Source organism: Abramis brama (genome assembly GCF_963993115.1).
Source record: "Abramis brama genome assembly, chromosome: 21".
Lineage (NCBI taxonomy): Eukaryota > Metazoa > Chordata > Actinopteri > Cypriniformes > Leuciscidae > Abramis > Abramis brama.
The window spans coordinates 18,870,119-18,895,364 of NC_139983.1; the positions used below are offsets into that span (position 1 = coordinate 18,870,119).

The 25,246-nt window shown below is 38.9% G+C and overlaps 2 protein-coding genes across 3 annotated transcripts; one reads left to right on the forward strand and one right to left on the reverse strand.

Annotated features, from left to right (window-relative positions):
* Positions 1-262: 262 nt before the first annotated feature.
* On the forward strand, positions 263-8,002 carry LOC311071896 (uncharacterized protein). Of its 2 annotated transcripts, none has more exons than XM_084096480.1 (8): positions 263-591; positions 1,038-1,183; positions 2,183-2,720; positions 5,132-5,735; positions 6,175-6,248; positions 6,333-6,432; positions 6,964-7,082; positions 7,188-8,002. In XM_084096480.1, exons 1-8 carry the CDS (start codon positions 379-381, stop codon positions 7,584-7,586), a joined length of 2,193 nt encoding a protein of 730 aa, XP_083952606.1. In that variant the 5' UTR covers positions 263-378; the 3' UTR covers positions 7,587-8,002. The 2 variants fall into 2 exon arrangements, with proteins under 2 accessions (XP_083952606.1, XP_083952607.1); XM_084096481.1 differs by having other exon boundaries at positions 278-591; positions 6,336-6,432.
* A 951-nt stretch (positions 8,003-8,953) lies between these two features.
* tbc1d12a (TBC1 domain family, member 12a) lies at positions 8,954-24,539 on the reverse strand. Its single transcript, XM_084096479.1, has 13 exons — positions 23,193-24,539; positions 20,875-21,001; positions 19,423-19,544; positions 17,050-17,132; positions 16,736-16,853; positions 16,534-16,640; positions 16,268-16,348; positions 14,709-14,803; positions 14,536-14,607; positions 14,330-14,458; positions 13,909-14,018; positions 12,713-12,971; positions 8,954-10,057 (listed from the first exon to the last, which is right to left on the reverse strand). The coding sequence occupies exons 1-13, from the start codon at positions 24,260-24,262 to the stop codon at positions 9,977-9,979; spliced, it is 2,454 nt and encodes an 817-aa protein (XP_083952605.1). The 5' UTR covers positions 24,263-24,539; the 3' UTR covers positions 8,954-9,976.
* Positions 24,540-25,246: the final 707 nt, after the last annotated feature.

A 25,246-nucleotide genomic window follows, 5' to 3' on the forward strand; every position in this document is an offset into this window, starting at 1 on the left:
AATGAATAATTCATTTAATGTAATAATTTAAATTCATACACATAAATGTAAATGTACATGGTGAAAAGTGTGTGGCCTATGTTCTAGAAGCTTTGAATAAATAAATATTTTTAATTTATTTAAATTCTTTAATTAATTTAGCATTTTCTTTACTTTGCATTTTTAGTCCTTTTAAAAGTCTTTGAAATAACGTAAGTGAAAGAGTTTTGAACAGGCATTGGAGCAGAGACACTTTTGTGATCTGCGCTGTGGTTCCAGTCCTGCAGGCGGCGCTGTGGCTGCGCTCAGATTCATGTAGACACACGGGAGCACAAGAGTGAATGGGAAAATAAATTCGTTGTAGCTACACATGAGTTGATCAGATATCCAAGCACGAAAATGTACCGAGGTCCGTCGAACCCGGACTACCATCGAGCACCGGTACCTCCTACAGGTTTCGGACACCCCGCAGCATCATTTAGACCTCCGCCGTTCTGTCCTCCTTTTGGGGTTCCTCCGGGGCCTCAATACTGCGCTCCACAGCCGGGTCCTCCTCCGGGACGCCCGTACGGAACAGGGAATGAAAACTACAACAGAGAATCATTCTACGAGGTGCGTGTTTTTACTGGCAGTTATAAAACCAACCAGCATTATTGTCTTGTCACAGCATGTGTCTAGATCAACCTGATGGAATAGTTTTTAAAATTAACAGTATTAAATATCTTTGGATTTCATGCAAGTGATGCATTTTCTTTTTGAATGCTTTCTGGGTAGAGCAGGCATGCAATGTCCTGCAGTATTACATGCCATAGGTAATTTAAAACTACTTTAAGCATGCATTCACAACGTCACTAATTTGCTTGATTGATTGGTGTCCTGCAAACATTTGTCATACTTTTCTTTGTTTAAAAAATTTGGATTTAAAAATCTTTCTTTCTAGGTTTATATGACGGATTTTTGTACTGGATATTATATGAATCGTTCATATGTCTTTATTGGCATGTTATTTTTCAGTATGTTGTGATATTTCTATAGTCATTGCTGTCTTCCTCCTGCAGAACCGACCCTTCACCAGCCGCACTGCTGACCAGACTGGATCCACGATCAACAGCTCTCAGCTCACACCTTCAAATCAGCATCAGCTTGGTCAGTCTTCACAAAGCTGGTCAACCCAAAGTCTAGATGAGCAAAACCAAGAAGTCAGGTATGAGAAACTAAACAAAGAGATTCAGAGTTGTTTGTATGTTTACCACAATCTTTTATCTTTTACAATTTAAGCATATAAAATATACATACATACACACACACACACACACACACACACAGCCTAGCGTTCAAAAGATTGGAATCTGTAATATTATTAAAATGTTTTTGAAAGAAGTCTCTTATGTTCACCAAACATGCATTTATTGGATAAAAATAGTAACACAGTAATATGTGAAATAATATTCAAATTTCAAAACTATCTATTTTAAAATGTAATTTATTCCTGTGATGCAAAGCTGAATTTTCAGCATCATTACTCCAGTCTTCAGTGTCACATGATCCTTAGAAATCATTCAAAAACAGTGAATTGCTTCTCAAGAAATATATTATTTACATTTGTGCATTTAGCAGATGCTTTTATCCAAAGCAACTTAAATGAGAACAAAGCATTCATCAAGGAACCAACCAATCGTTGTAGTACAAAATATGGCAGGTTTATTAGACAACTAGATTAGGAAACCAGCTAGAGAAGAGAAGAAATGCAGGTGTGTGTGTGTGTGTAAGTTCATTGGTTTAAGTGTGTGAGGTCATTAAGTGCTTGTGGAAAAGGTGTGTATGTATACATTTAGGGAGCATACATTTGTTAGTAGTGGGTTGAGCTGTTCCAGTGGTCTTGAAAGCCAGTGTTAGAACTTTGAACTTGATTGAAGACTAGACAAGCTGTTGCATATTATTATCAATTTTGAAATAGTTACTAGTTAACTGTGATACTTTTTTTCAGTAATAAATGGCTTTATTTGAAATAAAAATCTTTTGTAACATTATAAACTGTAGTGTTTATCAATTTAATAGGTCCTTGCTGAATAAAAATCTTATTGACCCCAAACTTTTGAACAGTAATATATATATATATATATATATATATGTGTGTGTGTGTGTGTGTGTTCATATAAACCGTTGATTAACCCTAAATCCATTTCAATGTGTTACAATGAAGGAAAAAGGCAGAGGAGTTTCTCCGAATCCTGCAGGCAAGTGACCGGATTGAGCTGGCAGTAGATAAAAGTGACACCAGTGATCGCATTACAGACAAGCATCCCAGCCGAGCGCGAAGTCGGAGCAGAGGGAGGAGCCGTCCACGCAGTCGCAGCAGGAGTCGTGGAAGGAGCCGGGGTCGTAGTCGAGCTCGGAGTCGCGGAAAGAGTCGGGCTCGCAGCAGAACACGCAGCCGTAGTCGCAGTCGAGCTAAAAGCCGCCCTAGGGCCAAAAGTCGTGCGAGGAGCCGCAGTCGCAGCCACGGGAAGAGCGTAACCAGCAGTAAGAGTCAGTCACGTCTGAGCCCCAGTCAGACCAAACAGTCTTACAGAGGTCCCTCCCTCGCAGAAGGCAATCACAGCTCTAGCAGCACCAGCAGCGGAGTGAGCCTTGGTGCTAGCGCCATGCCTGATCTATTTCATGGACTAAGACAGATCCTACAGAACAAAGATCTAGAGAAACACCTGCCTGTGGTCAAGAATGCCCTCCTTAGAGACCAGGTGCGCACCAAGTGTTAGTTCTTTTTTGGTATATGGGTCATTGACATGATGTTAATATTTTTGTTGATTGAAGTTACTTTATTTAAAAAAAATGTTTTATTAATGAGAGACCTATAATAATGATTTATATTTTAGAGCTGCCGGGATGGATTTTGCGTGAAAAAGCATGCATGCGCACGTCACGTCAGAGAAATACAGCTCCGGGTGTGGGTAGCGTGAACGAGAAACATTTACAGATAGATCATTAAAAAATGACAAACCTCTGGGGAATCACCAGTTATAAAAACAAAAGTTGTAAAAGTAGCTTTAAAAACATATAAAAAATGCACTTCATAAAGACTTGAATAATCATTGTCTAAAATGATAAATTAATCAAATTCATTTTGATAGTTTTATGAGGGCTTACTGAAGGGTTTGAGAATTAAGAAACATGCTTACAAGGTTAAAACCACTAATTAGGTAGGTAATTAACCTTTTATTAATCTTTTAAAAATGTAATGATATTTATGAATTTATAATTCCAGATAAATAAATATTATTTTATATACATATATAAATATAAAAAGTATATATATTACTTTTTATAGTTATGGCAAAGTATATATATTGTGTGTGTGTGTTCAATATTTTTAGAGAGTACATTTACAGTGAGGAAAATAAGTATTGAACACCCTGCTATTTTGCAAGTTCTCCCACTTGGAAATCATGGAGGGGTCTGAAATTGTCATCGTAGGTGCATGTCCACTGTGAGAGACATAATCTAAAAAAAAAAATCCAGACATCACAATATATGATTTTTTAACTATTTATTTGTATGATACAGCTGCAAATAAGTATTTGAACACCTGTCTATCAGCTAGAATTCTGACCCTCAAAGACCTGTAAGTCTGCCTTTAAAATGTCCACCTCCACTCCATTTATTATCCTAAATTAGATGCACCTGTTTGAGGTCGTTAGCTGCATAAAGACACCTGTCCACCCCATACAATCAGTAAGAATCCAACTACTAACATGGCCAAGACCAAAGAGCTGTCCAAAGACACTAGAGACAAAATTGTACACCTCCACAAGGCTGGAAAGGGCTACGGGGAAATTGCCAAGCAGCTTGGTGAAAAAAGGTCCACTGTTGGAGCAATCATTAGAAAATGGAAGAAGCTAAACATGACTGTCAATCTCCCTCGGACTGGGGCTCCATGCAAGATCCCACCTCGTGGGGTCTCAATGATCCTAAGAAAGGTGAGAAATCAGCCCAGAACTACACGGGAGGAGCTGGTCAATGACCTGAAAAGAGCTGGGACCACCGTTTCCAAGGTTACTGTTGGTAATACACTAAGACGTCATGGTTTGAAATCATGCATGGCACGGAAGGTTCCCCTGCTTAAACCAGCACATGTCAAGGCCCGTCTTAAGTTTGCCAATGACCATTTGGATGATCCAGAGGAGTCATGGGAGACAGTCATGTGGTCAGATGAGACCAAAATAGAACTTTTTGGTCATAATTCCACTAAACGTGTTTGGAGGAAGAAGAATGATGAGTACCATCCCAAGAACACCATCCCTACTGTGAAGCATGGGGGTGGTAGCATCATGCTTTGGGGGTGTTTTTCTGCACATGGGACAGGGCGACTGCACTGTATTAAGGAGAGGATGACCGGGGCCATGTATTGCGAGATTTTGGGGAACAACCTCCTTCCCTCAGTTAGAGCATTGAAGATGGGTCGAGGCTGGGTCTTCCAACATGACAATGACCCGAAGCACACAGCCAGGATAACCAAGGAGTGGCTCTGTAAGAAGCATATCAAGGTTCTGGCGTGGCCTAGCCAGTCTCCAGACCTAAACCCAATAGAGAATCTTTGGAGGGAGCTCAAACTCCGTGTTTCTCAGCGACAGCCCAGAAACCTGACTGATCTAGAGAAGATCTGTGTGGAGGAGTGGGCCAAAACAAAACAAAGGCTACTGTACCAAATATTAACATTGATTTTCTCAGGTGTTCAAATACTTATTTGCAGCTGTATCATACAAATAAATAGTTAAAAAAAATCATACATTGTGATTTCTGGGTTTTTTTTTTTAGATTATGTCTCTCACAGTGGACATGCACCTACGATGACAATTTCAGACCCCTCCATGATTTCTAAGTGGGAGAACTTGCAAAATAGCAGGGTGTTCAAATACTTATTTTCCTCACTGTAAATGAAATAAAATTGATTGCAAAGAGTACATTTTTAAGAGCTTAACTAGATTACATTTACTAGTCACATTAATTGATTTTTAAAATACTTTTCCTTTTCTTTGTTGTTGACACGCTTGTCATTGATGTTTGTTTTACCTTGCCGACGTTTCCAGACCATTTAAAATTCATAATTTGCACCAGAAGTAATGTGAAATCTCTTCCCTTCCGTTCTAAACAGAATACTGATGACACAAGGGGAATGTTTCTGGGGAATCAGTCTGCAGTTGGAGGCTTCCAGAACCCAGAGCCGAGGTTTGAACCTGAAACCTCTGCTGAACTCTGCTATGGTGCTCTGCTTCCTCACGAGAGGGCTGGCGGAGACCACAGCAGCGTTTCCAATATCTTATCCTGGAACACACTTAACCAGCTGCCTGAATCCAAGCCTGCATTCCAGAGTGTTGAAGATGAAGAGAAATTCCTGTATGGAGAGCAAGAGGAGAGATCCAAACCTCAAGCTGTGACTGTCCCGTTGGCCCAGACAAGATCTGCAAGGTCTCCGGTTCATCATCTCGGTAAAGAACAGCAGACTCACAATTTCCAGGAACCCAAAGCACACGGCATGCCTGCTAGCGTGCAGCCCGCTGGTTTGGGCACGATGAAAGTCACTCCAGAGGAATGTGAGAAGGTGAAAAACCTCCTGAGGACCATTGGCCTGAATCCAGGCATGACTGACATCTGTAAAATGGCTGCCAGACTAAAGGAGAAAAATGAAGGACAAGGAGCGGCCGCCTCGTTCCCTTTGCTCAAACCAGCCCTGGAGGCGCTGCAAGCACTGTCCAGAGGTCAGAGCCAGCATGTTTTGCACAATTTGATTCGTTTAGTTGTCACTTTCATCCAAAGTGAAACTCTGCAAATATTATGATGACATCGCCAGAGTTTTGAATACTGAATATTAAATTCATGTCAGCAGGATGTATTCAAACTGTAAAAAATCTTCTCAAAAGGGTTTTTTCAAAAACTTTAAAGTTTGCATAAAGCTGAGTTTATCTATAAAACAAAGTTTGAGTAGAATCTGTACTACAATTGGTTGGAATTGAATTAACTCATCTTTTAAGTTGCAGGATTGCGTCAGGAAGTTGTTGAAAGTATATTTTAAGTGGCTGCATTGCATCATAGCAGTTGTGTTCTGTCAGCCATCTTAAAAAAAGATAAAAGACCTAGAAGTTTTCACAGCAAACCTGGGCTTGTAATGCATTCAACTTTTAGTATTTTATTTTTCAGCATCCAAAACAGATGACAGTAGGAGTAATCACTCTGGAAGCAGCCATTCTACTCAAGAATCCAAGCGTGAGAAGGTAGAGGTCTTTATTAACACTATCACCCCAGTATTATGACAAGCTCTCTAGAGTCTTAACTGTGAACTCCTGTGACTGTTTTAGAAGATGGGTGAGAAGGAGCAAGAGAGACGAGAGAAACAGATTCAAAAAAAAAGGAAAGAGTACCTAGTGAAGGAACTGGAGGGTCTGATGAAACAGGAAGGTATTAAATAATTATCATGATCCACACAACTTTTAAAGGGGTAGTTCACCCTAAAATGAAAATTCTGTCATAATTTACTCACCCTCATTTTGTTGGCTGAACACAAAATATATTTTGAAGAATGTGGGTAACCAGACAGTTGACTGTAGCCATTGACTATTCCTACGATGGAAGTCAACTGTCTGGTTACCCACATTCTTCAAAATATCTTTTATGTTCACTAGAATACCATTTTATTTTTGTACAGTAAAATATGTATTTAAACCATGAGCATTTTATATTTTTATATAACTGTTCATTATTGTATTTATTAGAATAAATAGCATTTTTGCTATTTGTTAAATATAACTATGTATTTACTTCAACCATGAACCTTATTATAATATTGTTTTTATTTGGGTTCAACAAAATTTGATTTACTTGAACCATTTAAGGATGTTTTTTTCTTTTTGTTCAGTACAAGTATTTATTTATGTACAGTTGTTCTTTTTGAACAATTAGGTTCAAATACAACATGTATCTCTATTGCAGGTAGTGGTGATTTGATCCCAGTGATGGGTTTCTTCTGCCAACGCTGTGAGGAGTTCTTCGGGGATATGAACAGCGCAGAAAGACATGTAGCAAGTCACAGCCGCAGTGACAAAAACAAGGTGACATTATAAATGCCATTTACCATGGATCACTAGCTCTAAATCTGTAATGCAAAACACTGAATTGTGGGGAAAGAAACATCAGCCTCTCTTTCATTTTTGCAGACAACAGGTTCACAGGAGCATCACAGGGATATTAAGAGACACGGAGAACCGCATCACACATCATCTCACAGACGGGAGAGCCCATCCAGTAAGGCGACATCCTCACGGGTTCACCACGAACACAGGGAACGCAGTCCTGACAGAAAGCGCAACAGAAACGAAAGAAGCCCTCATCCTGCAGACATCGCACTCAAAAACGAGCCTGAGGGCAAAGGCAGCAAGGACAAGAGTAAGGACAAATCCAAAGAGAAAAAGGAAAAAATTGACGATGCAGACGATGATGTAGAATCAACAAAGAGTGAGAAGAAGAGAAAGAAGAAGGAGAAGAAATTGAAGAAAAAAGAAAAGAAGAAGAAGAAGGACAAGAAAAAAGCAGAAGCTGATAAAAGTTCACATTAAAGCTTAGGGTCTTCTTCTAAGAGCATCAGCTATATGTTTGAGCTTTTGGGCCTTGGTTGTTGTGGTAGATTTCAATCAGCTTTCTTGATGAGTCTTCTGTGGTTGAAGGCCTTAGACCACCTAAAAGTGATTTTCAATATGTTAATGCTTCCTGTAGATGAAACTCCACCCGCATTACATACAGTACATGTACTTTCAGTACCGTTACATTTAAATGTGAACAGCCAAATTAAAACTAAGGCCAGAAATGTCTAATTGTGCAGATATTCTGGTATTATGTTCAGCCCAACCTGGGGTTTGTCCCATTTGTCATTGTCCGATTTACAGTGTTCCACAAACCAAACACTCTGCAACAGTCATGTTCTGAATTCAGACGTGGTTCTTGATCGAAAAAGAAATAAATATTTTTTGGTTAAGAGGTTGGTCAGTGTGGTTTCTGTTTGTTTTATAACCCTCGTGCTAATGTGCTTTACTGTGTTTTTCTTTAACACAAAATCTTTATGTAGAGTAGATATAGCATTTTTTGTCATTTTGCTTATGGCTTTAAGACCAACTATTTGATAGTGAACTCAAAGCTGACAAAAATCAACTTTTAGTTGATATATGCATTTCAGAAAAAACAGTCCAAAATATTGAAGACTGTCATCATCTTTTGTTCTATAAATTATTCTCTAGAATAAAACATCACCTTTAACTAATGCCACTTACCAGTAACAGCTGTAATCTTAATCAAAGGGTATTTTTATAAAAGGAACAAGGAACAAAAAATGCATTTGTCAAGCAAATTCATGGGGTCTTTCAGAGACACTCCTGACAAATGAAGATCAATTTTGGTCATAGGTATGCATTTATAGTAGTATAGCTGCTGTTTGAAAAGAAAGATGAACTGTTTAATCCTTTTTAACAGGCCATTCACACACGTTTTTGTTGAGAGGGGAAAAAAAAGTTTCGAGAGGTGTTTTTGTTTTTGAAGTTGAACGTCTTAACTTGAGCACCACACTTTTAGAACGCTGTTGTATGCGAGACTGCAAAGACGCAAGACATTAAAAGTTCTCCGTCTAGCACATTTACATAGCAAAACGCATCGGAATTCTGTACAAAGCTAACAGGAGAATTCACCTTTTCTTTAGCAGGTATTTCATTCAATTTAATGTTTAAAAACAAGGATTTTGGAGACAATGAACCATAAACCTCTCATCAAGTAGCAAATTTTAAAATACATTTTCCAATGATTTGCAAATGGCACTCCTCAAAGACATGACCCCAAGTTTTGGTTTGCACCTTCTAGTAAACTTCTATGTAACATCACATTTTATAAGTTGCTCTAAATGTTAAAAAGAAAAAAATGAAGACAGGAAGACAGCAGATCTCCAATACTGCGATTTTTCCACATCTACACTAGAAACCTAACACCAGAAATGTATATTAACAACTGTTATGTAAGAAAACTGTACAACAGTGAGGAAGATTTAAAAAACAAAAAAAAGCAAGAGAAATGATTCTTAAATTAAAAACAACAAAAAAGACATTAAATAACTGAAAGAAAAAAACAATGCGGAAATGTCAAGGTTCATTCATTTGGAGTGTAGTAGAAGGTGCAGACGTTGAAAGCTGATCTCTTGTTTGCTGCTGGTTGGTTAGAATGTGTACGTGTTATATAAGTGTGCTAAAACATTTTATTTAAATTACTATAGCTGATTATTTTTTATAAGCATCAAATCTGGAGTGCTAATATATGACAGCACCTGTAGATACTGTTTTTTTCTGTAGAGGTCTGTATTTTTGGGACATACTGAGGATGTTCAGAGTTCAATGGCTCAATGCCTGCTGTCAGAGGCAAATATGTTAGCAAACAGGCTGACTTCAGATAAACCGAGAAACAGCCTAACAAACACATTAATGACAGATTTGGTATGTGCTAATAAAAGGCTACTGCAGGTTTATGTTGTGTTTCACCGCCGGTTTACTTCACTTAGAAAGGGAGCGTTCAAATAATGTGGCGCTGACCTGTGTCTGTGTGTGTGTGTGTGTAAACACTTCTGATTAGTTTGTTTTCTTATAGTCACATCATTACAAAAGTAACATTGACAAAGTTGGCACATTATATGGTCACCTGACTCACATTTCTCTTATTCTCAGGATCATTCTTACACAAACATATGCACAAACACGCTCACAAGCGCAAGTGGAGACATGTTCCCTTCAACAGGACGGGTCCATTATGAGATTCTTCGAACAGGACAGTCAGCACATCGGGGCTGAGCCTGAGCTGTCCCTCAGACATTCGGGTCCTCATCAGGCACACTGCAGAGGTCAAAGTGCAGGGTGATGACCGCCATCTCCGACGAGTCCCAGAAACATCGTCACTTCCTCTGGGAGAGAGTCAGCTGTTAGCTTCTTAAGGCAGGGCTGTTGCTGCTGCTGCTTTTTTCAGTTTCTTTGAGTCCATCTTTCATCAGAGCGGAGAAAACCTGCAGGATAAAGAGAGGAAGCCCTCTTTCATTCATTTTTATTTCTTTTTGTTGTAAGAAATTAAAAATGACATGAACACGCTCATTGCCCCTGATTAAGTTTAATTTAAAATGCCACTATTACGCTTTTTTAAAGGTTCCTAATTTAGTTTGGGAGGTCTCCTAAAATACGTTAACATGCATCCAAGGACAAAAAAAACCCTTTCATTTTCTCATAATATACGTTATAAAAGGCATCACCTTTTCTTTTCAATTGTCTGGTACGATAAAGGAAACCACGCCTTTCTGAGTGCTTAGTCCCAGTCGGATTGGTCTACCGCTTACAGCGCTTGTCAGAAACAAAATGCCAATGGCTACATCTGAATTTTAGCTCCAGAGGCTTCCTCGGGGCTTTATACACAGTGTTGGCATCGGTTTTAACATATCCATTCAAGCCAGTGTCTTCATCCTTTAGAAGTTCATGCAAAATGGATTTGATTTCACAGAGCAAAAAAAAACACACAAACTCTTCCAGTCTCAGATAAAACTACAGTGTTTGAGGGCAGGTCAAAGCAGACGTTGATCGCAGGCAGCCAATGAAGACCATGGGCTGACATTATGCAAATATGTTACGAATCTACAGTGAGGAAAATAAGTATTTGAACACCCTGCTATTTTGCAAGTTCTCCCACTTAGAAATCATGGAGGGGTCTGAAATTGTCATCGTAGGTGCATGTCCACTGTGAGAGAAAAAAAAAAATCCGGAAATCACAATGTATGATTTTTTAACTATTTATTTGTATGATACAGCTGCAAATAAGTATTTGAACACCTGAGAAAATCAATGTTAATATTTTGTACAGTAGCCTTTGTTTGCAATTACAGAGGTCAAACGTTTCCTGTAGTTTTTCACCAGGTTTGCACACACTGCAGGAGGGATTTTGGCCCACTCCTCCACACAGATCTTCTCTAAATCAGTCAGGTTTCTGGGCTGTCGCTGAGAAACACGGAGTTTGAGCTCCCTCCAAAGATTCTCTATTGGGTTTAGGTCTGGAGACTGGCTAGGCCACGCCAGAACCTTGATATGCTTCTTACAGAGCCACTCCTTGGTTATCCTGGCTGTGTGCTTCGGGTCATTGTCATGTTGGAAGACCCAGCCTCGACCCATCTTCAATGCTCTAACTGAGGGAAGGAGGTTGTCCCCAAAATCTCGCAATACATGGCCCCGGTCATCCTCTCCTTAATACAGTGCAGTCGCCCTGTCCCATGTGCAGAAAAACACCCCCAAAGCATGATGCTACCACCCCCATGCTTCACAGTAGGGATGGTGTTCTTGGGATGGTACTCATCATTCTTCTTCCTCCAAACACGTTTAGTGGAATTATGACCAAAAAGTTCTATTTTGGTCTCATCTGACCACATGACTTTCTCCCATGACTCCTCTGGATCATCCAAATGGTCATTGGCAAACTTAAGACGGGCCTTGACATGTGCTGGTTTAAGCAGGGGAACCTTCCGTGCCATGCATGATTTCAAACCATGACGTCTTAGTGTATTACCAACAGTAACCTTGGAAACGGTGGTCCCAGCTCTTTTCAGGTCATTGACCAGCTCCTCCCGTGTAGTTCTGGGCTGATTTCTCACCTTTCTTAGGATCATTGAGACCCCACGAGGTGAGATCTTGCATGGAGCCCCAGTCCGAGGAAGATTGACAGTCATGTTTAGCTTCTTCCATTTTCTAATGATTGCTCCAACAGTGGACCTTTTTTCACCAAGCTGCTTGGCAATTTCCCCGTAGCCCTTTCCAGCCTTGTGGAGGTGTACAATTTTGTCTCTAGTGTCTTTGGACAGCTCTTTGGTCTTGGCCATGTTAGTAGTTGGATTCTTACTGATTGTATGGGGTGGACAGGTGTCTTTATGCAGCTAACAACCTCAAACAGGTGCATCTAATTTAGGATAATAAATGGAGTGGAGGTGGACATTTTAAAGTCAGAATTCTAGCTGATAGACAGGTGTTCAAATACTTATTTGCAGCTGTATTATACAAATAAATAGTAAAAAAAAAATCATATATTGTGATTTCTGGATTTTTTTTTTTTAGATTATGTCTCTCACAGTGGACATGCACCTACGATGACAATTTCAGACCCCTCCGTGATTTCCAAGTGGGAGAACTTGCAAAATAGCAGGGTGTTCAAATACTTATTTTCCTCACTGTATGTAGGTTCATAAAGGAAGTAGGGCTGGAATTACTGATGACTCATTTCAGGCAGTTCAGAATTTTTTTTTTTTTTTAGGAGACAATAACTTTATTTGTCGTGCACTATGATTTTTGAAACTTTGCAGACCTTTTACATTCACAAACAGCAATATTACACACTACATGAAAGGACATATCCAAAAAAGCATAATGGGGGCACTTTAATTTAATTTTGCCCTAACAAAATTAAAATAGAATACAGTGTAAACAAAGTGCACACGATGTGTGAGAAATCACAGTAAATGTCACTTTTACTTTTCAAATGATCCAAAAAGTGTGGAAATATTATTGAATTGTGCGTATTTAGGACACATAAAATGCTAGCTGTGAAAGTAGACTTGTCAAGACAAAACAGTTGGCCATTTGATTCCAAAAAGGTTCAAAATGTAATTTCCACCATTGCGTGTATTTCTCACCTGGTTCCACCGGCGGTTGTTACTGATCATCTGTGTGTTTGCGATGCAGGAGAAGAGTGTGTGTGCAGGAGTGTTTTCAGGCAGCCGAGAAAGGAACTGTGCACTATGGATGAAATCCATCTGCAGTAGAACATCCTGGTACAGCCTCAGAATTCCCAGACCTGTCCGGAATAACGCCTCCTCTCCATCTCGGCAAAACACATCCCAAACGCGACATGCCACGTCCAGCGGTAATGACTTACTGTACAGAGTGAAGATCCTGAGAGCATGATAGAGATAAAAATGGTAAGAGAGAATTCTGCTTGCAGGAGTGGTGCAAAGTCAGATCAGTTAGTCTGGATTTTTGCAGATGGGAATCGTAAGGAATTTAACAGTTGGAGTTCCTAAGAGGTTCCATTGACAATTCTTTTAGCATTGGCTTTTAAATTGACATTCAGGCCTTTAAATTAATGTTTTACGGAGGCAACATAAATGTAATGAAATAATTGGCCTTAACTACTCTACCGTTCAAAAGTTTGGGGTTGGAATTTTTAAATACAGTAATACATGGAGTAAATACAGTAATTTTGTGAAATATTACAGTTTCAAAATGACAATTGATTCCTGATGGCAAAGCAGCCGTATTTCAGACATTATTAATGTATTTACTCTCACTTGCAATCAATTTAATGTATCTTTGATGAATAAAAGTATACATTTCTTTCAATAAAAACAACATTTGAACGGTAGTGTAACAGTATTACACAACAATACTAAGCAAACAAAAAAAATTGGTAACATTTTAATCATGCATTTTTTAAATAAAATACTAGACAAATGTGTATCTTTGACTACATGTTTAAGTGCCACATTTGCAAGGTGTGCTAAAAAGAATCATTCGTTTAGGAAAAAGAGTTAATCGTTTAGGAATGAGACTGCACTGGTTGCGTTATTTGTTTCTGGTTCTCAGTTCCCAACCCTATTAAATAGACTCCGCCACCCTAAACTTGACTAGGGCTTCCTTTGCATGATGGAATATGAATGAATTTCCCCTCATATGAGAGAACATAAAAGCAGCCCAAAGGGGGAGATAAAGAGTCACTGCAGGAAAACATTACTCAATCTGTCTCTCCTCTCTGATTTCAAAACAAAGAAAAAGAAACACAGAGAGGAACGAACAAGAACAGCAGGAAGAGAGATTTTAAGAGCAGATTTACCAGTCTATGAGGTAAAAGTCAGGCGTCAAGCTGTTGTTCTGAAAGTGCTGGAATAGTTTTGGAAGGTTCTCTTCAAAAAACACCTCAAACGCTGCAAAATACTTCAGCATCTTGGGAAGAAAACAAAGTATCAATTCAGTACAAAGCCGACTCCAACTTAAACACAAGCATGATTAAAAGCATAGCGGTAAGTGTGTAAGATAAAAGGAATGTTCGTCAGCAGATTACGACTTTTGGTTCTTGGTTCTTGGCTCAGAGTTTCTACTCAAGAGTTTGTCTGGCAAATGAAATCTCTATAAATGGGTCAACAGATGGTCGGAATAAATGCTGACTGCAAACGCAGACACAACAGAGCAAATGTAGGTGCTGTAGCAGGTCTACCATAAATAAAGTTTGATGAAGAGAGAGTGCATGTATGTACCAGGTCATGGTCCACTCTGAAGAAGGCCATCTGGCATGGTTTGTTAAGGAGGTTGGCAAAGGCAATGAAGGCATCGGCTTCCTCCAAATTCAGAATGAGAACAGCAGCAATGAAAGACATCCCCTGAACCTGAAACATGCCACATACACGTCAAGCTCTCCATGAAGGACACCCCTGAACTAGGATGGTTGAAATGACCTACTTACATAGCCTACATCAGGTCTATAACAGGTGTATGCCCCCAACAGACTGTGCAATATATCATGATATGGTCCACCCTGATGAAGAGAAAAGCACAAATAAGTCAAAAGGGAAACAAAATAAAAACAGAACCCCCCCCCCAAAAAAAACAATACCGAGCCTAGACACATGTTCTTACCTTCTGGAAAATGTAGAGAGAGGGAAAAGTTCTGGAAATATCAAGCTTGATTAAATCCAGACTGGATTCTCTGTCTGCCAGCGACACGCCACAGTCTAATCAATTAAAATCAGATGAAGTCATCGGTCAGACTAGGGCTGGTTGACAGAGCTCAAAATCAATATTTTTCAGCTTTTGAACAAAATTCAATCTTTATGGATTTGCTCTGAAACGGCTTAAAGGTTGTTGTTTGCTGCTTTAGAATAAATTCGGACGTAATGAATAAATGTTTTTCCCCAATCAGAGAAACTAAATAGCCACAGTGGATTTTAATAAAGTAATATTTAACAACAAAGCATCAATAAAAGCAATATTTAGCTACATGCACTATCGTTAAAAGGTTTTTTAATGCTCACCATGCCTGCATTTATAGTATTTGATAAAAAAGGGCAATATTGTAAAATACAATTTATAAGAACGGTTTTCTATTTTAATGTATTTTAAAATTGTATTTTTTCCTATGATGGTCTCCAGTGTCATCCTTCAGAAATTATTCTAATATGCTTATTTGGTACTCAAGAAATATTTCTTATTATTATCAATGTTGAAAACAGTTGTGCTGCTTAATATGCTTGGGGAAACCATTACACTTTTTTTCAGGATTCTTTGATGAATAGAAAGAACAGCATTTATTTGAAATGGAAATCTTTTGTATCACTATAAATGTCCTTACTGTCACTTTTGATCAATTTAATGCATCCTTGATGACTAAACTGTTACTTTCTTTTAAAAAAAACTAACTTTTGAACCTTTTTAATGTTTATTTTTTATTAAAACATTTTAATACATGAAAATGTATATGACAAAAATTAGAATTTTGAGTGATGATGCAAATTAATCATTGAATTAGAGCAGGGTTCACCAATCTCGGTCCTGGAGGGCCGCTGTCCTGCAGAATTTAGCTCCAACCCCAATTAAACACACCTGAACCAGCTAATCAAGGTCTCACTAGGCATACTAGAAACTTTCAAACAGGTGTGTTGGAGCTGGTTGGAGCTAAACTCTGCAGGGACAGCGGCCCTCCAGGACCGAGATTGGTGGACCCTGAATTAGAGTTTTGATTGGTTGGCTAAAGCACTGAACAGTTTGAATCTCACCAATTCTAGTTGTGCTACTAAAAATTAAATCAGAGATGCACATTAAATTATCTTTGTAAATAATCACTATCACAGTGTTTTAATATTCTGCAATGTTATTGATTTGACTGCACTGACACTTTCGGATGAGAACTGAACTAAGAAGGATGATGACATCACTATTTTCTGCAGAGCTGCTTCATAGATGAACTGAACCTTTTCCATAATTGCTGAGCTTTACAGAGTTATTGAACCAAACTGAATCAACACTGAACTGATTTCAACTTAAAAATGTATTTTCAAAGCTGCTTTACAGCCGAATTAAATTCTGTTTGCATCACTGAATCATTATTTTCCTGTAAAACTGCTTTGAAAAACGCTGTATTGTATAAAGCGCTATATAAATAAAGGTGACTTGACTTGATAGTGTCAGCAAACACTGACCTTCATTTTCATTAACTGAACTTGTCTCATTGAAGCTCCGCCACTTCTCTTTGGCTCTGGACAGGAAGATCTCATACAGTTCTAAAACACACACAAACACACAAGCACAATTGATGTAACAAAAGCAGCAGCTGCTTTCTTTTCAACACAGCTCATCTGGACACAATCTGTGTTTGTTTGTGTCAGATTGATGTTACGCAGAGCCAAAGGACCACAGATGATCAAGACTAACCAAATGTGAGGAGTGCAGCGGTTGCCATAGTTACCTGGGGTGATGTTGAGCTCATTCCCGATGGCGAGGCTCCAGACCTTCCCGCGGACGCTAGGCGGGACGCCCTGCCACCAGAGGTCACGTACACGCCGGGTGTTACGCCTTCGCCATGGCAATAGAGCACATCATTACAAGACGTTAAAAGACCACTTGCTTAAATCTTAAATCCACTTGCTGGACATTGATAAGCGACTTACATGCTTTCCCAATTCGGGAGTACTTCTGTGTTCCAGATCACCATGGCATTAGCAATGTTCTCTTCCTGTCGGTATCGGTCCTTCATTTGTCGTTTTTTCTTCTGCGCCTCTTTCATCTCTAAGTAAAAGAGAAAGCGTTAGTCTGCCTGAGAATAGGTAGCAACATTAATGCAACAACAATTTGTGTTTCGTGTGAGAGGGGCAGCTGTGTGAGTGTGTGAAGTGCTAAAGTGCACATGGCCAACAGTCAAACGTCACTACCACTGCAAACACGCTCCAATGAGCGTCTGCACAAAGACACACACGTCACTCACCCCTTCTCTTGGCCCCTGCAACCATCTCACTGTATTCCTGCCGGTGTCTCTGAGATTCCTCTTCAGATTTAGCAGGCAGGTTTCTAAAAAATACAAGTAGTCCTTGAAGCTGCATAGACATAACCCCCCCTGTCACATGATCCTTCAGAAATCATCCTAATATGCTGATTTGGTGCTCAAGGAACATTTCTTATTATTAATGTTGAAGACAGTTGTGCTGCTTAATATTTTTGTGGAAACCAAGATGATACATTTTTTCAAGATTCTTTGATGAATAAAAAGTTAAAAATATATTTTTTTGTAACAATGTAAAAGTTTTTTGATCAATTCAAGGCATCCTTGCTGACCACAAACTTTTGTGTGTGTGTATATATATATATATATATATATATATATATATATATATATATATATATATATATATATATATATACACACAGTGCAATGCATAAGTGAATACACCCATGCTAAAGTTGACTAAAAAGAGGAATAAAAAATCATATTTTGGAAATTTAAAAAATTAGGAAAAATCCAACCTTTAAGGACACCAATTTTCTTTGTGAATGAATAATGTATAGTAAATAAATAAATGTTCTTCCTTAAAATACATGGTGCATAAGTGAGTACACCCCTATGTTAAATTCCCATAGAGGCAGGCAGATTTTTATTTTTAAGTATTTTTTTTTTTTTTTTTTAGGATACTATGCACCCTGATAAAGTTCCCTTGGCCTTTGGAATTAAAATAGCCCCACATCATCACATAGCCTTCACCATACCTAGAGATTGGCATGGTTTTATTTCAGTTAGCCTAATAGCTAGTTTGATTTGCATTGAGAGATGATCTTATGGAAAGTACCCCATGCCAATCTCTAGGTATGGTGAAGGCTATGTGATGATGTGGGGCTATTTTAATTCCAAAGGCCAAGGGAACTTTATCAGGATGCATAGTATCCTAAAAAATCTTTTTTAAAAATACTTAAAAATAAAAATCTGCCTGCCTCTATGGGAATTTAACATAGGGGTGTACTCACTTATGCACCATGTATTTTAAGGAAGAACATTTATTTATTTACGATACATTATTCATTCACAAAGAAAATTGGTGTCCTTAAAGGTTGGATTTTTCCTAATTTTTTTAATTAAGGCATTAAGTTCAATTTCCAAAATATGATTTTTTATTCCTCTTTTTAGTCAACTTTAGCATGGGTGTATTCACTTATGCATTGCACTGTATATATATATATATATATATATATATATATATATATATATATATGTGTGTGTGTGTGTGTGTGTGTGTGTGTGTGTGTGTGTGTGTGTGTGTGTGTGTTTATGTATTGTTAAAGCTGAGCAAAGTGTATAATTTCTATGCCACTACCATCACCAAGTGGAATTAAAAAATTATGATTTTTTGCAAACACTTCCTATCTGCCATTGGTAGGACAAATGTTGCTGTTGTATATGGAAGTATTTTTAACAAAAAATAAAAATCACACGCTTCAGCTCCAACATAATTACAAAACCAGATCTGCTGCACGAAACTAAAAACAGGAGACAAGGGACAATCTCTGCTTTACACATAAAAACTGACCATCTGTTATAAATAGTTGAAACACTTTCAAGATTTCAGAGAGGATGTGTTCATGTTTTCACTGGTATAACTCCAGTATGTCAGTTGTTTGAGGGTTTTAAATTTAGGCCAATTGCTCAAGTCAAAGGAATGATTTAAAGACAAAAAAACAGACATGGTTTATGAGGAAAGTGTATGGTCGCTCAGAGCACTAAATTCACTATGGATGAAGTTCTTTGTAAAAAATTTTGGACAGTGCCTTACACATTGAGAGGGACACATTTTCTCAATATTCAGAATAGTGATGATGAGCACTTTTCAACTGTTAATTCTTAAAATATTACATTTGGTTCCCCTAATCCTGAATATGTGGTTACATCTTTGCTTCGGCGAATTATTTCCTCTCATTGAACATGTTAGCTGGAATGCAAAATAACAACATTCCAGCTAATTTCAGTTCACAACCTCCCAAGTTCCAATCAGATGAAACAATTCTTACTCAGGTGTGAAATCTGCCTAGTTATGGCTAACTGAGTCTCACACTAAGTAACTATATAGAAAGCCAATTTTTAATAATTAACAAATACACACAGCACATACTTATCTGCTACATACATACATACGAACTTTGTAGTAAAAAAAAAAAAACCCCTGCTCTTCAGGCTTATATGCACACATTTGGTGTGACGGCTTGTGTTTCACCATCAGTGGCCAGGGAATTTAGGTAAATATTTGATTAAATGGAAGCTTGATGCACTTTAAGTAGTGCATTATGGGAGCTGTAATTTATGTTTCAAACTTACGCAGGTCTGTCTTCCAAAATGAGAGCGGTGGTGGACAAAGGCTCAAACTCCAGATTCTTGCGTCTCATTGGCTGAGGGTGAGAGGGTGGTCCTATGGCGGGTCCCACCCTGGACTCATACTCCTTTAAAAAAAAAAAAAAAAAAAAAAGGAAAGAAGAGCGGTCATTATGAGATTACAGCAGATCTGTGTCTACAATTTCTCAGCTGCTACATGTATCCAGAGGAGACGTGAAGGGGAGAAGAATTCAGTCATGAGATTCCCACATGCTATGAGTAAAGGGCCCAAAGGCAATGGCCTTAATGTTAAAACCATATTATTACTGCAACATTTATGAGTCAGTGTGTGACACGGTTTTCTGACTCAAACATAAATAGGCAACAGCTGACCAGCATGACTCTGATACAAGGTCAGCCAGAGAAATAACATGTTTACATGCGCAGTTATTATCGATTTACCATAGGTTTTGTCAAAGTCAAGCTACTGTCCGAGTATACATGGCACAACACATAATTGAATATTTGAGGTATTAAATACACAGAGGCCAATTGTAGTTTGATTAACTTGTATAAATGCTGGAATGAAGCCATGTGTGAAATATTACTAGCTTTATGTGGCCATGGCGGTGGAATGTTGGAAGACATTATGACCTTGATTTTAAAAAGTTAAAGGCTATAACAACTGTACACAATTCTATAAACATAAAATGTTTAGCTCTTATATGTACTTTTGAAACAAGAAAGTACCAACATTCATTTAAGGAAACAAGGATCTGAAATAAAAGATAGGATCTGAAATAAAAGATAGGATTTGTAAGATCACACAAAAGACAAGGCTCAGTGTGTGAGTTTAATCAGAGATCTCTCTCTCACTGGAATACAGAGAGACACCTGCAGAGTGCAGAGGGTGAACTGAGCGCAAATCAAGAGTTGAACAACACTGGCTCAGTCATCGCTTACTGAAGGGGAAGAGTAAAGACAGCTGCACACACACACACACACACACACACACACACACACAAAGCCCAGGCCTGCCGCACGCACACTTGTCTCTCCTGGCAGACCCACAAAATAACGCAGTTTCCAGCAGCAATTTCAATCCTTCTTTATTTCATAGACACTATCTTTCTCGGTTTCTCTTCCTCCTCCTTCCTCTTTTGCCTTCTCTCTCTCTCTTCTGTTAATACCACTGTCCCTTGCTACCTTTTCTCTGCACAAATAAGATTAACTTCAGCGTTTTTAATCACATAAACTGAGGTGCTGTTTATTGGGTTATAAACTATTCAAGGAAGAGTCCACCAAAAACTGAAAATTATGTCATTATCTATTCATTTTATATATTCAAATAAACATAATATTTTCCACAGAACAGAAAATCAGAAAGGTTTGAAATGACATGAGGATGAGTAAATGAACAAAGAATTCTCATTCTCTCCTTTAAACCGCCTCTCTTACCTCCTGGATGGTTCTAGAGTCTTTCGGAAGGTTGTCCCGCAGTGGAATTTTCCCAAACAGCTTCCATCCTGGAGCACTTTGGGATGCTGTGGCCCTTGACTCCTTGGGCTTCCAGGAAAACAAACTCCTTTGAAGACAGACCAACAGGAAGAGGGACCAAAAGAGTGAATATTCGAAAACATATGCCACATAAGTTTGTCATAAGATCCTCAAAGAGTTAAGTCTTCACAGTCTGTCATATAAAGAGGCCAAAATATGACAACCATTCATATTCAAACTCATTAAGTTCAGACTATGGCTATAGGGAATTAAGATCTTAAACAACTCAGCAGAGCAGGTCTCAGGTTTTAATGCGCTTAATACAGGGGATTTCAATGCACTCATGGTGATGTAGCCACACCAGCATCCTGCAAATAAAGCCTTGAGTCACAGTCACAGGTGCCCTTTACACAAACACACAGATATGAGCAGGCCCTGCTGTGGAGATGAGCTCATTAAATCTATGAGCACGCTTTCTGATGGGACGATCAATCTAATGCTGTTTTATTACATAATAAAGCCACTGAGGCAGGTCAATACTGTCCTGAGAGAGACGGATAGGATGACAGACACAATAGTGAGGGAGACGGACAAAGAGAGAAAGTGTGACAAAGGATGATATGGTATGGTACAGTGGGAAAGGAGAAGTTTGTTCCAGCAAAATAGGGAACTGAAGACACAGTGTGAGCAGAAACAAGGTCAAGGCAGCAGAACACCATGAAGCCCAACTCATAAAAGCTGACTTTAAAATTCCTCTGTGTGTGTGTGTGGGTGAGTGTATTTTTTTTTCCAGAGTTAAGGCAAAGTCTATGAAGTTCTTTGTAGAGACCAAAGCTCCTGGGAAGAGGACTCTAAGGCACTAAAGTTTCAACCTAAACATAATGGAAATGGAGCAGATGCAAGTCAGATATGCAGGCTGACATCATGCAAATCGGTTCTGATGCAGTGTTTTGAATTCATGCAAGACTAAGATGACAAAAGGTCATTTTAAATTGGATTTGACTTTGATAAAGCAAAGCGTCTTCTCTCGATTAAACATCTGAAAAAATAAAACAAGAAATTGTAAAACAGCACACCTCAGACCTTTTGCGATGAAGCATGTCAATGAAGGGAGAAGCCACAGGTGAGTGGTTGACAGGTGAGGTCAAAGCCTGTCACTCATTACCTGATCATGCGTGCAACAGTGTGACTTCTGCTCAGAAACAATACAGAGCTTCCTCATAGATGCTTCAAATAAAGCACATAAAAAATATTTATGTAACGATGCATCAATGCTGAGTTGACAATTTTATTGTTATGGGTCAAATATTTTTGGCTAAAATAAATAGAATTCAGAACAACTCAAATATATAGTTTAAGCCAATGTCAAATCAATACTGGAATGCTTTAGTGAGCATCACAACAAAATAATTTAGCAAAATGATAAAGTAGCTCTTTTAAAGAATTATATTTTTGACAATTTAGTGCTTTTTTAAAGTTAAGATCTAAAAATAGCTGAAAACATCCTATATCAGACTGCTGTTCTCTTTAAAAAAAAAGAATTTGGCTACTTTTGTTTAGCAAGGGTGCATTAATTTGTTTAAAAGTAACAGTAATGACATTTAGAATGTTACAAAAAGATTTTCCATTTCAAATAAATGCTGTTCTTTTGAGAACTAAACTGTTCTTTATTTGACTATTTATCAAATAATCCTGAAAACAAAAATGTGTAATAGTTTACTTTACACAAAAATATTAATCAGCACAACTATTTTCAACATTGATCATAATAAGAAATGTTTTGAGCACTAACTCAGCATATCAGAATGATTTCTGATGGATCATGTTGTCACTGAAGATGTACTGGTATGTCACTTAAGTAATGATGCTGAAAATTCAGCTTTGCCATACCAAATTACAAAAATATATTAAAATAGAAAACAGCTATTTTAAATTGTAATATTTCACATTACTGTTTTTTTCTATAATTTTGATCAAATAAATCATAAGAGGGGTCTTTAAAAAAAATATTACCAACAACGAAATTCTGAACGATATCATCAACAAATAATAAAAAATAATAAATAAAAAAAATAATAATTAAAATCAACCAATAACTGATATGATTCTGCCCTGTAAATAAAAGCAAAAAAAATTGTTTTTAAAAGCTTTAAGGAAATAGAAAGCTGTAACTGTTTGTAGCCATCTAAATGTAGCAGCTGTAAAAAAATAAATAAATGAAATACAAAAAGAGGTTTACTGCAACGCAAGAGACTTGTCTGCACACAACTGCCGTCTACCTGGTCAAGAACTCAGCAATGCCGTGTCTCTTAGTGCCAAGTGTCTGGTCAGATGAGGGATCAGGGTCAGCGGCTACCCTGTCTGGAGCACTCTGCCGCCGACCGCCAGCGCCGAGACATTCGTCCACACCACCCTCTGCTCCAAAATACCCATCATCCACGGGGCTCAGAGGAGTGGCATCACAGCTGAGGGAGACTGTGTGACCGGCATTAGTCCGGAGGTTCCGGGGCCTGAGCGGGGGGCCCGTGTCACTGAAATCCTCCTCTGGACTCGGGTCTGTCTCGGTGTAATCACTGGTGTTTTCTGCCAGGGCAGACAAGGACAGCTTTGCACTGAGCTCGGACAGGGTGTCAGTAGGATCCGGGTCACAGGGCCGGGCCTCCTCCGAGCTTTCGGTGCTGGCTCGACTGATCCTTTCACATGACCTCCCAGTGGAGGAGACACTGCCGCTTTGATGAACAAAGACACGGCTTTCTGGAGCAGAAAGGCCACCCAAGGCTCCAAAGGGGACTTGAGACAGGGTGTCATAACTGTTCACAATCAACAACCCCCCATTGCCCACTTTCACACCTCTGTCTAAAGCAGACACCTTCCTGTTTAACCCTTCTGCATGTGCATAATCCAAACACCTTAAAGGAGTCTGACCGTGATGCATGTGTTCATGGGTAACATCTCCATTAGGCATCTTCTTATCCGGCGTGCTTTTACCCATAAATGACACTGCAGACCTCAGCTGGGAATTTAAATAACCATTGTCGGGTTTTTCCACGCACTCGGGCTCATTCGGGCAGGACAGGTTTCCACCCTCTTCTCCATCCGGACACACCATATCCACCTCCAGCTCCAGATCTTCGGGAAACCCGTTTAATACTCCGGCCCTGCACCCCACCGAGGATATAGTCGGCAGTCCAGCACTGCCCGGATTCGCGTACGCCGAACCGTAAACAGAGCCCTGCCCTGCTCTTTCGGAGTTTGAAACGCAAACGCGTACTTTGTACTCCTCCCGGTTGTCGTTGACATCGATGGACGGTGCGAGTCCTGGCTCATCAGCATCCTCCACTCTTTCCATCTCACTGGAGGTGTCGGTGGTTCAGAAAGGCAGATGAAGCCCTGCTGCAGCGGCGGCGCCCCGGTTCGGCTGGGCTGTCTGCAAAACTATCTCTCATCTTATGTACCCCACCGATTCTGCCAGTCCAGTACATTCATGACATTGCGCCTCCGAAGCTTTTAGCGTTAAGGATGAAGAGTAAAGCCACGGTTGGGTGTTGTTTATGCACATTTTGATCCACATCCAGCGAAGTCGCTGATAGAGGCCATTTTGAATGTGGTGTCGGCGTGTCTCTCCCAAGCAAAAGGTTGGAAGTGGGATTTCCAGGAGTTAACGCGACATCCACCGGACAGTTGGAGCAACTGCAGGACAATCTACATTTACAATGCATCATTCAGCACACAAAAATATTTATATTGTTTGAGCCAGCGTAAAAAGCATAAACTTTTTTTATTTTTTTAAGATATCTATCAAATTTAAAATTGCTTTATTGGCATGACTGTACATACAACAATATCGTCAAAGCTTGGAATTCATAGAATAATTATAAAGACATCAAAATAATAAAATATTATAACATAACTTAAATTTAAATGTACAAATTAACAGTGTAACAAATTAGAATATGTGTGAACATTTGATACCACAGTGTTTTAACACACACACACACACTACTGAGGGTCACTGTGGTGGACATTAGGGAAACACACTTCAGACACACGGCTGCAGATACACAAACCATAAACAAAGCAGCGCGTGCTTACCGTTTTGAATATCAATCCTGCTAAACACTTTCTTCATTCCACTCCGCTCATGTTTATATTGAAATATTCGCCAAGGAACACTCATGTAAGATGACGAAACATAAGAACAGCCTTCAATCTGTACCGTTTTTACTTATTCGCTCGCTGTTTTGCTATTATTCTCGTGCACTGAGCTGAACAGCCAATCAGAGTTCTATCTATCTATCTATCTATCTATCTATCTATCTATCTATCTATCTAT

Coding starts and splice junctions, on each gene's coding strand:
- tbc1d12a (XM_084096479.1), bottom strand. CDS start 24,262: ATGGAAAGAGTGGAGGATGCTGATGAGCCAGGACTCGCACCGTCCATC. Junction 16,349..16,533: donor TGAGCTCAACATCACCCCAG/GTAACTATGGCA, acceptor TGTGTGTTTTAG/AACTGTATGAGATCTTCCTG. Junction 12,972..13,908: donor GACTTTTACCTCATAGACTG/GTAAATCTGCTC, acceptor TCATGCTCTCAG/GATCTTCACTCTGTACAGTA.
- LOC311071896 (XM_084096480.1), top strand. CDS start 379: ATGTACCGAGGTCCGTCGAACCCGGACTACCATCGAGCACCGGTACCT. Junction 592..1,037: donor ACAGAGAATCATTCTACGAG/GTGCGTGTTTTT, acceptor TTCCTCCTGCAG/AACCGACCCTTCACCAGCCG. Junction 7,083..7,187: donor GCCGCAGTGACAAAAACAAG/GTGACATTATAA, acceptor TCATTTTTGCAG/ACAACAGGTTCACAGGAGCA.